The sequence below is a fragment of the Coregonus lavaretus genome (genome assembly GCF_964263955.1).
Source record: "Coregonus lavaretus genome assembly, chromosome: 31".
In the NCBI taxonomy this organism is placed as follows: Eukaryota; Metazoa; Chordata; class Actinopteri; order Salmoniformes; family Salmonidae; genus Coregonus; species Coregonus lavaretus.
Window position 1 is genome coordinate 26116952 of NC_140018.1, and position 16468 is coordinate 26133419.

The following is a 16468-nucleotide window of genomic DNA, read 5'->3' on the forward strand; positions in this document are numbered from 1 at the left end:
TACCTACAACACCCCCAAGTGACACCGGAATCAAACAAGAGCGCGTGCGCAGCTGCGCAGTCACTCCGAAAACATGGCGGTTCTTCTTGAAACAACATTGGGTGATATCGTCATTGATTTATTTACAGAAGAAAGGCCTAAAAGTAAGAACATATGCACCAACACATCAAAAGGCTAATATTTGGTAACACACAGCATACATTTCATAATAATTAAAGCTTCTCAGGAAGTCAAATCTCGCCTTTTAAGTTGCTGCTAGCAAGTGCTAGCTAGCTAACAGGTAACAAGATAGCCAACCATTCATTTACCGAGCGATAGCAAATGCTGACTGTTGCTAATTTGTTAATTGGATATTTCGGCTAGCTAACAAACATTTAAAAAAATAGGATTGCTTTGGGGACACTTCATCTGATCGTTCACGCTGTGTTGATGTGGTGCAATCAATGAAACTCAGGGAAAGGAAATCCTAATGTCTTATAAATGTGATGTGTTGCTAACATAATGATGATCAGCTCGTTTTTTTTTCAGCATCCCTGAATTTCCTGAAGTTATGCAAAATCAAATTCTACAATTACTGCCTCATCCACAATGTCCAGAGAGATTTTATTGTGCAGACTGGAGATCCCACTGGGACTGGCCGTGGTGGAGAATCTGTCTATGGGTCAGTCGTCTTCCTCAGCATAAACAGCATTGTCCAAAATCATCATCACAGCTGTTGTTTATATCTTACAGGAATGTTGATAATTTATTTTCTATACCCTCAGTAAACTATATGGAGACCAGGCCCGCTTCTATGATGCAGAGAAAAACCCACGGATCAAACACAGAAAGAAGGGGATGGTGTCCATGGTGAACAATGGCAGTGACCAACATGGTTCTCAGGTTGGTAAAACTGCCATCCACCTCCTCAGTATTTAACTGCTATCAGTTTGAAAGCCACAATGTTAGCCTACTGATTCAAGTAGGACAGATGGCAAGCATCTGAAATCTTTTATTTGTGCTGTAACAATCTCCTTGCTCCCCAGTTCCTGATCACCACTGGTGAAAATCTGGACTACCTGGATGGGGTCCACACTGTGTTCGGAGAGGTGTCAGAGGGTATGGACGTCTTGGCCAAGATCAATGAGACCTTCGTTGACAAGGACTTCATCCCTTTTCAGGATATCAGGTCAGCAGATTTAATATCCTTTAATCATATTTCAATATAGCCATTTTAGAGGGAGATTAGAATATAATTTTATTAAAAAAAATATTCACTCACTGTTCCAGGAATACCTAGAGTGCAGGGTTTCCGTTAGCCGGTAACAGCCGGCTTTTGGCCGATTTAACAAATAAATAGAAAAGCCGATAAATAAAATTGGCGCCGGCCAGATTAACCTATAGACCAATAAGCATGACCAGACAAATGTATTTACATCGACTGGTATTTCAATTAATTAATAGGCTAAAAAGCATTATTTCGCAACGGGATTTTTTCATAGATAAAAATTATGCTTTTTAGCCTATTCATTGATGGAAATACATTTGACTGGTCATTCTTATCGGTCTATAGGTTAATTTGCATAATTTAGTGAAATTAAATTGGCGTGTGGGTACAATATATTTGTTATGCATCGTATTTATCACACGCGTACAGTATACAGATACAGAGCCTTTGAGTGGAAAATCTGTCAGACAGCGCGAGAGCTGCTGCTACAGCATTTCAAACAGCATGCATAGGCAACAGAAAGCAGGCTTCATCAGCGTGTCACACACCACTTTGCAATGAGCTGGAGGCAGTATGCATTTTGAAAACATATACTTAATTGTTTGAAAACTGAATGTTTTACTACATATTATGAGGCATGTCTTACCTTGCTTCAAAGTAGCCAATCCAAAATCAACCCATATCCGTGGAGGCAATTATTTTATATCAACTTTCTTTCATTGTCCAATAGCCAAAGGCACAATCCTAGTCATATATAAGCAACCCATGCTAGTTGTTGCATATTATATCTTCACTCTTTCTAAATTTCAAACAGATATTTTAATCTCTGTCACATGAAACCACACACATGTGCGGTGCACTTTGACAACGGTGTTTTCCCACTAATTGCATTGTGGAAAGAAAATGTGTGTGTAGCCTACTGCCTTGTGCGCACTGCTGCACTTATAATGTGAATAAATAATAATTTATCAACATTTAAGCTAAAGGTTCTGATCTGTTGCGTCAGACTCATTGCTTTTGAATGTTTTTTTAATGATGCCTAGTTGTATGAATTTGGGATCTATTGTCCCGCAACTGTCCCAGAGTCTGTTTGGAATAGGCTATTTCTTTCCTCGACAAGCTGACCAATAGAATAGGTCAACTTTTCTACTATGGGTGATAGTATACTGAACAAAAATATAAACGCAACATGTAAAGTGTTGGTCCCATGTTTCATGAGCTAAAATAAAAGATCCCAGACATTTCTCACATGCACAAATTTGTTTACATCCCTGTTAGTGAGCTCCTTTGCCAAGATAATCCATCCACCTGACAGGTGTGGCATATCAAGAAGCTGATTAAACAGCATGATCATTACACAGGTGCACCTTGTGCTGGGGACAATAAAAGGTCACTCTAAAATGTGCAGTTTTGTCACACAGCACAATGCCACAGATATCTCAAGTTTTGAGGGAGTTTTCAATTGGCATGCTGACTGCAGGACTGTCCACCAAGGCTTTTGCCAGAGAATTGAATGTTCATTTCTCTACCATAAGCCGCCTGCAACGTCGTTTTAGAGAATTTGTCGTTTTAGAGAACAGTACGTCCAACCGGCCTCACAACCGCAGACCATGTGTAACCACGCCAGCCCAGGACCTCCACATCTGGCCTCTTCACCTGCAGGATCGTCTGAGACCAGCCACCCGGACAGCTGATGAAACTGTGGGTTTGTAAAACCGAAGAATTTCTGCACAAACTGTCAGAAACCGTTTCAGGGAAGCTTGTCTGCGTGCTCGTCGTCCTCACCAGGATCTTGACCTGTCTGCAGTTTGGCGTCGTAACCGACTTCATTGGGCAAGTACTCACCTTCGATGGCCACTGGCACGCTTGAGAAGTGTGCTCTTCACGGATGAATCCCGGGTTTCAACTGTACCGGGCAGATGGCAGACAGTGTGAATGGTGTCGTGTGGGCGAGCGGTTTGCTGACGTCAACGTTGTGAACAGAGTGCCCCATGGTGGGGTTATGGTATGGGCAGGCATAAGCTACGAACAACAAACACAATTGCATTTTATCGATGGCAATTTTCCATTCATCCGCTGCCATCACCTCATGTTTCAGCATGATAATGCACAGCCCCATGTCGCAAGTATTTGGACACAATTCCTGGAAGCTGAAAATGGCATGCATACTCACCTGACATGTCACCCATTGAGCATGTTTGGGATGTTCTGGATTGACGTGTACGACAGCGTGTTCCAGTTCCTGTCAATATCCAGCAACTTCACACAGACATTGAAGAGGAGTGGGACAATATTCCACAGGTCACAATCAACAACCTGATCAACTTTATGCAAAGGAGATGTCGCGCTGCATGAGGCAAATGGTCCATACCAGATACTGACTGGTTTTCTGATCCACATACATCCCTTTTTTTTTTTTTTTAAGGTCTCTGTGACCAACAGATGCATATCTGGATTCCCAGTCATGTGAAAGCCATACATTATGGCCTAATGAATTTATTTCAATTGACTGATTTCGTTATATGAACTGTAACTGTAAATCTTTGAAATTGTTGTATGTTGTGTTTATATTTTTGTTCAGTGTAGATTGACATAGGCTAGATATTTTGCTGTTCATTACTCATCTTGTTGGCTGAGGAAAAGGCTGAGGGCCTCCTGTAGCTCAGTTGGTAGAGCATGGCGCTTGCAACGCCAGGGTTGTGGGTTCGATTCCCACGGGGGGCCAGTATGAAAAATGTATGCACTCACTAACTGTAAGTCGCTCTGGATAAGAGTGTCTGCTAAATGACTAAAATATAAAATGAAAAGTAAAATCTTCAAAGTGCGCATCAGAATTCGGCTCGCACATCGTTGCATCCTCGACTTGCATTTTCAGTTAATATGAATTATCGTAATCTAAATGGGATTTCTGTCTTGCTGACCACTGTGGGTGGACACCCTAATCAGGTTACGCACCCAATGCGTATGGGTCTGGTACATTTCTCAAATGTCTGGTAAATTAAGGGTGCAATATGCAGAAATCGCTCCGCCATTTCCTGTTTGCTAAAATTCTAATAGTTCGCCTAATTTCAGTTTATGTGACAAAACAAGCAAGAATAGTGTAGAGAATCATTGTACCATCTAAACCGCTGTGAAATATATTTTCCATAGCCAAAAATATTGTATTTTCAGCTGTTTGAAGCTGGTGTACAAAACCAAAAGTAAAAGACGCTAAAACGAAACTTAAGAACGGGAAGCATAAAAATAGCACACATAGAACAGATCTACCGCTTCTTAGACTTGCTTTCAATGACAATGACAGATCTATAACTCCCATTTATATGTGAATTTGGTCGGGTCGCCCAAAAAGTTGCATATTGTAGCTTTAAAATGTCCGGCGGCACATTTTCCTAACGTAAACCCTGCTAGAGTGGTGTCAATACAATGACTCAGACATCCCAGTATAAGGTGGAGAGAAAAGGGGTATGATACTTGTTTTGTCATTACAGAATAAACCACACTGTGATCTTGGAAGACCCTTTCGATGACCCTGCTGACCTGCCCGTGCCTGACCGCTCCCCTGAGCCTACCAAGGAACAGCTGGATGTGTGTGACTGGACACTTTCTGTACCATTTAATTAAAAGCAATGCATATCTCCCTTTCAGAGCAAAAGTATTGGAAACAATATTACTTTCATATAAAGTAGTAAGGTTTCAGTTATAGTTCATTATGGTCTTCAATACCAGAAAACAAGTAACTGTGATGCAACTTTTGACGTTTTGATGTTATGTACTGGGCGGCGCACAATTGGTCCAGCGTCGTCCAAGGTAGGGGAGGGTTTGGTCGGCAGGGATGTGGGTTCGTTTCCCACGGGGGGCCAGTATGGAAGAAAGAAATATATAAATAAAAATAAAATGTATGCATTCACTAACTGTAAGTCGCTCTGGATAAGAGCTTCTGCTAAATGACTTAAATGTAAAATGTACTGTACCCCATTAATTTGCAAAGTCTAACCTTACTGTCCCCGCTTTGGTGTGCAGAGTGGTCGTATTGGAGCTGATGAAGTGATCAACGACACAGATGGGAAGAAGGCTGAGGAGCTGGATGAGCTGTTGAAGGAGAAGGAGGCCAAGACCCAGGCCATCCTGCTGGAGATGGTGAGAGGGGGGGTCTTGTGGTTAGGTCTACCTAGCCTTGTAGAGGATGTCCATACTTTCAGGAGTAATGGCAGAATACATTTTGTAACACTCAACATGACCACGTATTTGTACAGATTGCTGTTGAAGAACCCAACAGTACTTCTACTGTCGTAGTTAATTAGCTAGTGAACATATTAGTGTTGTAAACAGTATATGGTGGTTTTATAAGAGTTTTGTGGTTTCAGAGACATTGTGTATGTGCATATGTGCTTGTGTAGGTGGGTGATCTCCCTGATGCGGAAGTGAAACCTCCTGAGAATGTGCTGTTCGTGTGTAAGCTGAACCCTGTAACCACAGATGAGGACCTGGAGATCATCTTCTCCCGCTTCGGACTTATTAAGTGGTAAAATAGACCCTGTCTATTTCAATATACTGGCCTCCATTACACTACGATACATATTTAATTCTAAATAGACCAAGTCCTAACCATTTTAAATATTGATTCTTGGTGAAATGTCCCTTATTAACATGTTCTTATTTTGCTACAGCTGTGAGATCATCAGAGACTGGAAGTCAGGAGAGTCCCTGTGCTATGCTTTCATTGAGTTTGAAAAGGTGTGTATTGGTTTGGTTTTCACAAGATTTCTTTATGTATCATGAGTTATCATAAAATAATTTTTGCCCTATTTTGATTATGCATGGAAATAAATGTTGAGCATTGCTCCACTCAGATTCATAAGTACACTGAACAAAAATATAAACGCAACATGTAAAGTGTTGGTCCCATGTTTCATGAGCTGAAATAAAAAATCCCAGAAATGTTCCATACGCACAAAAAGCTTATTTCTCTCAAATGTTGTACACAAATTTGTTTACATCCCTGTTAGTGAGCATTTCTCCTTTGCCAAGATAATCCATCCACCTGACAGGTGTGGCATATCAAGAAGCTGATTAAACAGCATGATCATTACACAGGTGCACCTTGTGCTGGGGACAATAAAAGGCCACTCTAAAATGTGCAGTTTTGTCACACAACACAATACCACAGATGTCACAAGTTTTGAAGGAATGTGCAATTGGCATGCTGACTGCAGGACTGTCCATCAGAGCTGTTAGCAGATAATTTAATGTTAATTTCTCTACCATAAGCCAGCTCCAATGACATTTTAGAGAATTGTACGTCCAACCGGCCTCAACTACAGACCACGTGTAATCACGCCAGCCCAGGACCTCCACATCCAGCTTCTTCACCTGCTGGATCGTCTGAGACCAGCCACCCAGGCAGCTGATGAAACTGACGAGTATTTCTGTCTGTAATAAAGTCCTTTTGTGGGGAAAAACTCATTTTGATTGGCTGGGTCTGGCTCCCAAGTGGGTGGGCCTATGCCCTCACATACCCACCCATGGCTGCGCTCCTGCCCAGTCGTAAAATCCAAAGATTAGGACCTAATGATTTTATTTAAATTAACTGATTTCCTTATATGAACTGTAACTTTGAAATTGATGCATGTTGCATTTATATTTTAGTTCAGTATACAAATCAAGACAGAGAAATGTAAAGATTGAGATTAATTTTTGAACAGTTCAAGTGCCGTTATGCACAATATCAATAGATGGCGCCAGTTAGTCAGAATTGAGGGTACAAATTCATTCACTTGAAAGGGTCATGGTTTTGTTTACTGAAATTGATTTCCTTGTTCACTAGACACATAAGGGCTCACATTACCCTCTTTAAGATGTAATTGATGTCCTTTCTGTGCACAGGAGGAGGACTGTGAAAAGGCCTTCTTTAAGATGGACAACGTGCTCATAGATGACAGACGCATACACGTGGACTTCAGCCAGTCTGTCTCAAAGATCAAATGGAAAGGCAAAGGTAAACACTTATTTAAAACAAATCACTTGGACTTTTATTTAAAGGTTTTGTGTGTTCCATAAAGTATGCATTATGTATACTTTCAGAGACTCAACTAAGCCCTAATTAGGCACTTGAGCTAAAGGATTTGCCATTCACCTTCTCTGATAAGTAGAGAACTTAACAAGGTCTTATTTTGTTTTCTAGGTGGAAAGTATACCAAGGATGACTTCAAGGCCTATGAAAAAGACGTGGGATCCAAATTAGCTCTTAAGGATAAAGTCAAACCTAAGCAAGAGTATCCTTAAATGTGTTTATATTTGCTATTCGATATGTAGAGGAGAATAGGCGTTAAAGTGTAAAATACTTCAACTCAACTGTGCACCATTTCACATAGCTATCAGGTTAGAGAGAGGTCAACTATTGTTGGAGGATATTAAATGTCTCTGAAAGACTTGGAATTACACACTTTACTTCCTAAAATGTTCCTAAACGTTCTCAAAAGCTCCAAGTACGACCTGCTTTTAGAGGAAGAGGAAGAAGGAACGAGCCATCGGCATGCTGAGAAGAAACACAAAGATAAGAAACACAATCACTCCGATGACGAGGAAACCAGGAAATCCAAAAAATCCAAGGTTGATCTAATTGTTTTCCTTGTGGTGGGCGGGGGAAGGAGCCATGTATTTTTTTTTCACACGAATGTTCAGTAAGGGCATTAGAGTAAGAATCAGAGTAAGCATGACTCATGTCATTTGGGAATGGTTTATCATTTCAACAGTTGTGACACCAGTCACTCAAGTCAGAGATGTATCTTTAACCTTTTTCAAACCTCATTCTCTCCCTATGTTACACCTACAGTGGAACAGTGAGGAGGCCAGGCCGGAGAAAAAGACAGACCGGCAGCATTCTCGCTCCAGGGAAAGAGACAGAGACAGCCACAACAAGCACAGCAAGTCCCGTGAAAAGCACCGGCCGGAGAGGAGCCGCAGTCGCTCACCCAAGAAGTCTAAAGACAAGGAGAGGAGCAGACACCGATGATGAGAGAGGGAAAGGAACAGGGTTGAGGCCAATTCCATTTCAACTCCCCATCAATATACTGAATTGGAAAATCTTCTTTGAAAATAAATGTCAGTTCCTTTCATGAATTGACTGAATTGAAATGGAATTGGACCGCCCTGATACCTGCCACTGTGGCCCCTACTACCCCACCACCCCCCATGTTTGGGAGAGTAGCACCAGGGACTCAGCCCTCATGTTACATGGAAAATATTTACCCTGGGATGTTTACCCTAATTACCTGGAAATAACACAGTGTTACATAACCTGAGAACACTGCTCATCGTGTGAGAACACTGCATGAATAATACAATTATTTTTCAGGCTGAACTGCTGGATTTCTATAGGGCAACATTCTGTATTTAGGTCTACACAGCATTTTCCGAATCAGTCTACATACACACATAACTAAATCAGTAAGGTTGTATAAGTAAATTTGTGTTTTGGTTTGACTTGTACCCCACCCCCCTTTCTCTGTTTATCAATGGGCAGGTGAATGATTTCTCCCCCCCCATGTTTGACCTTTGGACTGTAGTTGTTTTTTTTACTGCTTTTGTACAGTAAATAAATGTACCAAGCTAACAAACGTTCCCACAACTTTAACCCTCAGACACATTAATGTTCTTAAAACGCATCTAGAACATAGTATATTCTGAGAATATTGTAACCACGTTCTAAATAAGTAATTTTTTACTTTAAGGGAATGTTCTCAGCTTTAACACCAACACATGATAACATTATAAGAAGGTTTTTGCTAACATTGATAGAATGTTCCCCCAACTAAAGGAAAACTGGACACTCAAACATTAGGGTAACATTACAAAACCTTTCTCTCTACCTAGAATTGTTAGCTGGGTAGAGGGCAGGGAAAGCATTAGTTGTCTGCACTGCAGAATCCCTTTGTCATCCTCCCCACGAGTTTGAGCAGTATGTCACTGAAATAGCATGATACCCACTGTTATAGTCAGGACGGAGTCCTGATTTTCATGACTTATGACTTGAGTTGGATTCGACCATTGGTGACTCGGACTCGCCTTCTCGTGACTTGTATTTGCACTTGGATTAGATAGGGTACTATGATAAGGAGAATATTAGCAGCACTGGGTGCGCAGAACAGCAAGGGTTCTGTTATCTAGCAGTGGAAAGGACACGCCACACCCAGCACATAGCCTACATCAGCTGGTGAGCTGCATGGGAGCAAGCGATGATTGTGGACAGACAGGCAGGCTCTGCTCCGCCAATCATAGGCTACACATCGCACAAGCGACTCTCTTGCTTCCCCATAACCACCAGTCACCAGCCTACTATTTAGTTTTGCCTGGGTAAGAAACACAAACTGCTTTAAGAAATTGAAAACAATACTAGTATTGAGTTTAATGGTAAAACAACAGTCTAGCTATTTGTCTCCCTCCCCTTGTGTATAGACAAATAGGCTGTCTTTGAATTTGTCATCTAGCCCTACCCACCTCCCACTTTCCCCCGTGCATCCCATAGCCAGGTTCTGACAAGTCTACCTTTAGTTTTCACTCTGCAATAAAAAACCTACAGAAATATCAGTGGGCGATTACAAAGAAGTATCTGAGAGCCTGACTTATCATTCATATATGTAGTAAGTAAGTAGTTAAACACAGGTATTGAGTAGAACCTGTGAGGTAGTGATAACTAGTAAATTAGTTGTTTTCTCATGAGGGAGTGGCGATATACTGCCATCTGGTGGCGACTAGAAACAATTGTATAATAAGATCTATTATAAATTGATGGACATAACCATTGGTGACTTGGATTCGACTCGGACTTCAGCCATAGGGTATCATGACTCGACTCTGACTTGAGCACAGGGGACTTGACTCGGGCTCAAGGCTTAGTGACTCGACTACAACACTGATAATAACTCACCTTCCACCTCCCTGAGTGATATGAAAAGAAGTGGGAGGCAGCCATGCAGGCTGAAAGTTTTGTGAGCCACATTCATAAATGAGGTATCCTCTTTTGGCTACAGTTTTAAATGTTTTTGGTCAGTATATTGGCAGTACTGTCAGAGAGGGTATTAATGAGCCCAACGTAAATCATGTGTTGAAGTTTATTAGGTGCATGTGTGGGGAAAACCAAAGGAGAGCTAGATATAATTCGAGAAAGCCCTGACCCATAGTGTTCAGAATAATGTTTTAAGCCTTAGCCGACATAGAAGAATAGCACAGTGAGGGGTGCATGTGCAGCTAGCTAACAGTTGTTAAGTTTTACACAGGGCCTCTCCTTGTACAACGCTGTGGTTCACCACTTCTAGCCCCCTCGGAGTTCCCGGAATTAAAGTACGAGAGACCCCGGCCAACATTCACCATAATTAGTCTTTTGACATTTCACAAATCATTTCATATTAGGTTGTTTCTCAGAATGAGATGCCATTTTGAAGCTCCCTATAATGGGTTGTTTTTAACTTGTACTGAGCGAGAGAGTATGCAAGTATTGTTCTCTTTCGTTTTCGTAACGGGTCGCCCAAACGACCTATGGGAACTCCTTCACGCTATGTGATTGAGATGCTTAATATCAAAGATCTTTACAGTCACGCCACACCCTTAATGTACCCATGTGACCTGTCACTATAAAAGACGGTGTGGCGTGACATACTGTCTATTCTTCACTCACATGTGTTTTACATTACAAGATTGCTATTAATCCCCTTCGGATTACTTTCTTACGCAATTACGATTTTTCAACGACTCGAGGAGGTTGTTTCTGTATGATAAATTGGATTAAGGAATAAAGACAGACACCAACGTTCAGTTCAATAGCCTTGTTAAGCCTTGTACAAATCCCTACGCGTGGAGTCTGGGGAACAGTCCAACTAGTCGATTACCTATCAACTAGACTCCGTAACATCATCCTTTTCAATAAAAAGTGCAAACATAACGGCATAACATTGCGTTCTTAACAGTCAAGTCATAACAATTGAAAAGCATGACATTTTCTTTTTACTTCAGCTGTCATCTTCCTTTTTTAAATTTTTTAAATATTTTTTTTTTAAATTAACAGACAACAAGTTAAGTCTCTTGTTTACAGAGTAAGCCTGTCCGGTGGCTTGCACAGCCGACCCACCCGTGAGTACGTATTGGCTCTGACAGGGGTAGGATTAGGGTCACGAGCTGGAGAGTTTGGTGGGGTAGAAGCTTCACCTTCAGTTGGCTCATGTCTCAATTCTGCACCCCTTACCATTAGGCCTGGACTGTGATCCAGCTCATCTAAGTGAGTGTATGGCATGTTCTGGTTTGTCTGCTCTGCTACGCGCAGATCCACCCGATTGCGACGATAGAGGGAGCCACCAACATCCACCAGGTAAGAACGTGGTGCAACTCTCTGTAGGCATGTGCCCAGCCTCCAAAGTCCTGTGTGGTCTCCCGGCAGCGGTTTCATCCTTATAGTTTCACCCACCTCCAGCTCTGGTAGGTCTCGAGCAGTCCGGTCGTAGAAGCACTTAGCGAGCTGCTTTCTGTGACGCAGTTTGTCCGTGACGCCAACCATGACGCAGGGCTCAAGTAGCTTGTTAGCTACGGGGATAGTAGTCTTCAGACGTCTGGACAGAAGGCGTTGTGCTGGGCTGCTGTCCATGTTTTCGGTGGGTGTGTTCCTCCACTGTAAGATCGCTTTCCATGGGTCGTTGCTGTCGCGCAAGGCCCTGCTTAACAGGTTTTTTGCAATCTTGACAGCTGATTCTGCCTTGCCATTTGCTTTTGGGTGTCTTGGAGAGGAGGTCACGTGGTCAAACTCCCATTCTGAGGCGAAACGCTTGAACTGTGCAGTGAATTGTGGGCCATTGTCCGTGATTACCTTGTCAGGCTGACCTTGCCTTGCAAACTGCGCCTTGCAGCGCTTTATGACCGTCTCTGCGGACAAGTCAGGGAGCAGTTCAATTTCCCAAAAGTCAGAGTAATGATCAACGAGGAGAAGATAGTCCTTTTGTCTGTGGCTGAATAAGTCCATGCTGATGATTTGCCAGGCCCTTGTGGGCAGTTCGTGTGACATCATGGTTTCCTTTTGCTGTTCATGAGCGTACTCGTTGCATGTGGTACAGTTGCTGACAAAGTCTTTAATTTCTGCTTGCATGTTTGGCCAGTATAATGTTTCACGAGCCTGACGGTAGCATGCGTCACCTCCGACGTGACTGGAGTGTATGCGGGTAAGCATCTCTGGACGTAGTGATTTGGGAATAATGACCTTCTGACCTCTGAACAAGACGCCATTTTGCACACTGATCTCATCTCGAAAGGTCCAGTATTCTCTCACTGTGAAAGGTGTCTCCTCTTTCAGATATGGCCAACCTGCTAGAGCCATGGACTTCAGTGACTGTAGGTGTTCGTCCTTGTCAGTATGTTGCCTGATCTGGGCTAGGCGGTGATCTGTCACGTTTAAGTAGTCTGCCTGATTGATCTGTTGAACATCTTGTTGTTCCTGCTGTAGCGAACAGATGGCCTGCCGCTGATAGGCAGTGCCTCTACCTGTACATTGTGCTGTTGCCCTGCTCAGTGTGTCGCTGATGTACATCTCAGGTCCTGGCTTGTAAATGACCTTCAGGCTGTAGTTTTGCAGAGTCAGGAGCATACTTTGAAGCCTCTTGGGCGCGTTGAGGAGAGGTTTACTGAATATGGCAATGAGTGGTTTGTGGTCAGTTTCAGCGGTGACCAGCTCTCGACCATATAAGTAGTGATGGAATCGCTGGCAGGAGAAGACGATGCTGAGGCACTCTTTCTCAATTTGTGCATAGTTTTGTTCGGTGGGGGTGAGCGCTCTCGAGGCAAACGCAACGGGCTGGCCTTCCTGCATAAGGCAGCATCCAAGTCCCCTTTGGCTAGAGTCGCTCTGGATTGTGACAGGCTTCGTGACGTCGTAGTAGCGCAACACTGGCATGGATGAAGCCAGAGATTTCATCTCCTGCACTGCGGCCTCGTGCTTGGGTAGCCAGTGCCATGGTGTGTCTTTGTCCAGCAACCGGCGCAGAGGCTCACAGACTGCTGATAGGTGTGGCATGAACTTTGCAAGATAGTTTGCAAAGCCGATGAGACGCTGTACTCCTTTTGCAACTAGTCGATTACCTATCAACTAGACTCCGTAACAGAGGTGCCGTGAGTAGTTGATTTTTATCAAATCTACTCCCCCTCTAACTTGTTATTGTGCCTGCTCATACTAGCTCACTTTTATTGCTTTTTGTCGGGCATTTCCATCCTTGTGTGTTAGCTAGCTAGTTAGCTTTGGGTCAATCCTGTACCTTGGAAGTTACAGTGCCTTGCAAAAGTATTCATCCCCCTTGGCGTTTTTACTATTTTGTTGCATTACAACCTGTAATTTAAATGGATTTTTATTTGGATTTCATGTAATGGACATACACAAAATAGTCCAAATCGGTGAAGTGAAATGAAAAATATAACTTGTTCTACAAAATAAATAACGGAAAAGTGGTGCGTGCATATGTATTCACCCGCTTTGCTATGAAGCCCCTAAATAAGATCTGGTGCAACCAATTACCTTCAGAAGTCACATAATTATTTAAATGAAATCCACCTGTGTGAAATCTAAGTGTCACATGATCTGTCACATGATATCAGTATATGTACACCTGTTCTGAAAGGCCCCAGAGTCTGCAACATCACTTAGTAAGGGGCACCACCAAGCAAGCGACACCATGAAGACCAAGGAGCTCTCCAAACAGGTCAGGGACAAAGTTGTGGAGAAGTACAGATCAGGGTTGGGTTATAAAAAATATATATCTGAAACTTTGAACATCTCATGGAGCACCATCAAATCCAGTTTTTTTTTGCCTGGAAGAATGGGCAAAAATCCAAGTGGCTAGATGTGCCAAGCTTATAGAGACATACCCCAAGAGACTTGCAGCTGTAATTGCTGCAAAAGTATTGTCTTTGGGGGGAGTGAATAGTTATGCACGCTCAAGTTCTGTTTTTTTGTCTTATTTCTTGTTTGTTTCACAATAAATGTTTTCAAAGTGGTAGGCATGTTGTTTAAATCAAATGATACAAACCCCCAAAAAATCCATTTTAATTACAGGTTGTAAGGTCAACCAAATAGGAAAAATGCCAAGGGGGGTGAATACTTTGGCAAGCCACTGTAGCTCGTAGCTAGCTAGCTAAATTAGCCACATATACAGTGAGCTCCAAAAGTATTGGCACAATGACACATTTCTTGTTGTTTTGGCTCTATACTCCAGCACTTTGGATTTGAAATGATACTGTCATGGGGTCTGCACCCAAGTTTGATGAATTCAGTTCTTCAAAGACTAAGACATGCATCCCTTTGTTCAAAGACTTGTGCGTGAGCTCCAATGCACTTGGAGTATGCCAAATGACAGAACCCCTGCCATGCAAAGCATATGCACTCGCTTAGCTACAGTTCATGGAACAGATGAGAATGGTTTTGGCTATTTCCCTCATATGGACAAATAATTTGCATCACCACTTCTGCCTGCTTCTCATCACAATTCAGACCAATAGCTGCCTAACAAACGATGCAGGACATTTAAAAAGGACACATGAAAGCACTGCTTCAGCCACTAGGCTTAGCAATTCAGCAGCGATACTGGCCTTGTAGGAGCTGCAGGAACCCCTCCACAAACAAAGACGCTGAGACCATGAAAGAACTGGCTACAGTTAGACCTGATCATCCAATGCCTTCAGGGCAATGCTCAGATGGTTGGGAAATCTTTGGCAACAGTGTCGGTTGCACAACGCCACCTATGGTTAGCGCAGTCCAAGCTCCCTGACAAAGAGAAGGTTCCACTCCTAGGTGTACCCATATCACCTGGCCGGACATTGGGCAGCAGCGGCCCACATCCTCCAAGTGTTTAAGGAGGACAGAGAAACACAGATGGCGCTTCAGCGCCTCATTTCAAAGCCTAGAATGCATCAGCCAGCAAACCATTACTCCAGTCCCAGGGCCCCAACTGGGTTGGCAAGAAACCAGGCTCAGACTCACGCTGCACCTGCTCAGGAGTGGAGGAACAGACACACTCAGCCCTACCGAAGAGGTGGAGCGCGGCATCGCCCAAGAGGCAGAGGCACACCATATGCAGGCTGCGTCCCCTCTGCACCACAGCACGCAGAGCCTCGGTCCTGATGGGACCGACTCTCTAGAGCAACACCGTTTGCTCGAGCGCCACCTTTCCAGCTGGAAAAGGTCAACAGCCAACAAATGGGTGTTACGAACTGTAACACAAGGCTACGCACCACAATTTTGTCAGCGACCCCCACACTTCAGGGGTGTCTTGAAAACAACAGCTCGCAACCCTGCTCAAAAGCAAACACTCTGCTTAGAAATCTTCTTGCTGTGGCCTCCCGAGGGGCGCAGCCGTATAAAGCACTGCATCGCAGTGCTAAAGGCGTCACTACAGACCCAGGTTCGATCCCTGGTTGTGTCACAACCGGCCGTAATCGGGAGTCCCATAGGGCGGCACACAATTGGCCCAGCATCGTCCAGGTTAGGGGAGGGTTTGGCCGGGGGGGCTTTAGTTGGCTCGTTGCACTTTAGCGACTCCTTGTGACAGGCCAGGCGCCTGCAGGCTGACCTCGGTCATCAGTCTCCTCCGAAGCATTGGTGTGGCTGGCTTCCAGGTTAAGCGGGCGGGTGTTAAGAAGCATGGTTTGGCGGGTCATGTTTAGGAGGACGCATGACTCAACCTTCGCCTCCCGAGCCCTTTGGGGAGTTGCAGTGACGAGACAAGATTGAAATTGGGGAGAAAAATATAATAATAATAATAATCATCATCATCATCATCTCCTTGCTTGCAATCGAAGAGGTAGAACCAGTGCAACAAAACTGTGGGTTCTACTCAATCTATCTTCTGGTGCCTCCGTCTGATCCTGGACCTAAGGTGCCTGAATTATCATCTTTCAGCACTTCCCTTCAAAATGCTGACAATCAAAACCATCCGTCAAGTCAGTACAACCAGGTGATTGATTCACCACAGTGAACCTGAAAGATGCATATTTTCATATCCCCATTCTACCAGCACACAGAAAATACCTGACGTTTGCCCTAAAAAAACAAAAAAAAATTTGTTCTGCTTACTACCCTTCGGCCTTTTGCTTGCCCCTCGCACTTTCACAAAGTGCATAAGCTCAGCGCCAACCCCCCTTCGCAGAGCAGGAGTCAAGGTTCTGAACTACTTAGATTGGTGCAGGATCATAAAGCTAAACATTGGCACACACATCCATGGTCTCACAACACCTCTC

General features: G+C 43.4%; 1 protein-coding gene across 1 annotated transcript; it reads left to right on the forward strand.

Moving 5' to 3' along the window:
* Positions 1 to 38: 38 nt before the first annotated feature.
* On the forward strand, positions 39 to 9805 carry LOC311106925 (peptidyl-prolyl cis-trans isomerase-like 4). Its single transcript, XM_084149317.1, has 12 exons — positions 39 to 143; positions 529 to 661; positions 765 to 882; positions 1026 to 1168; positions 4696 to 4792; positions 5228 to 5344; positions 5605 to 5729; positions 5875 to 5941; positions 7091 to 7202; positions 7389 to 7479; positions 7687 to 7816; positions 8040 to 9805. The coding sequence occupies exons 1-12, from the start codon at positions 74 to 76 to the stop codon at positions 8217 to 8219; spliced, it is 1383 nt and encodes a 460-aa protein (XP_084005443.1). The 5' UTR covers positions 39 to 73; the 3' UTR covers positions 8220 to 9805.
* Positions 9806 to 16468: the final 6663 nt, after the last annotated feature.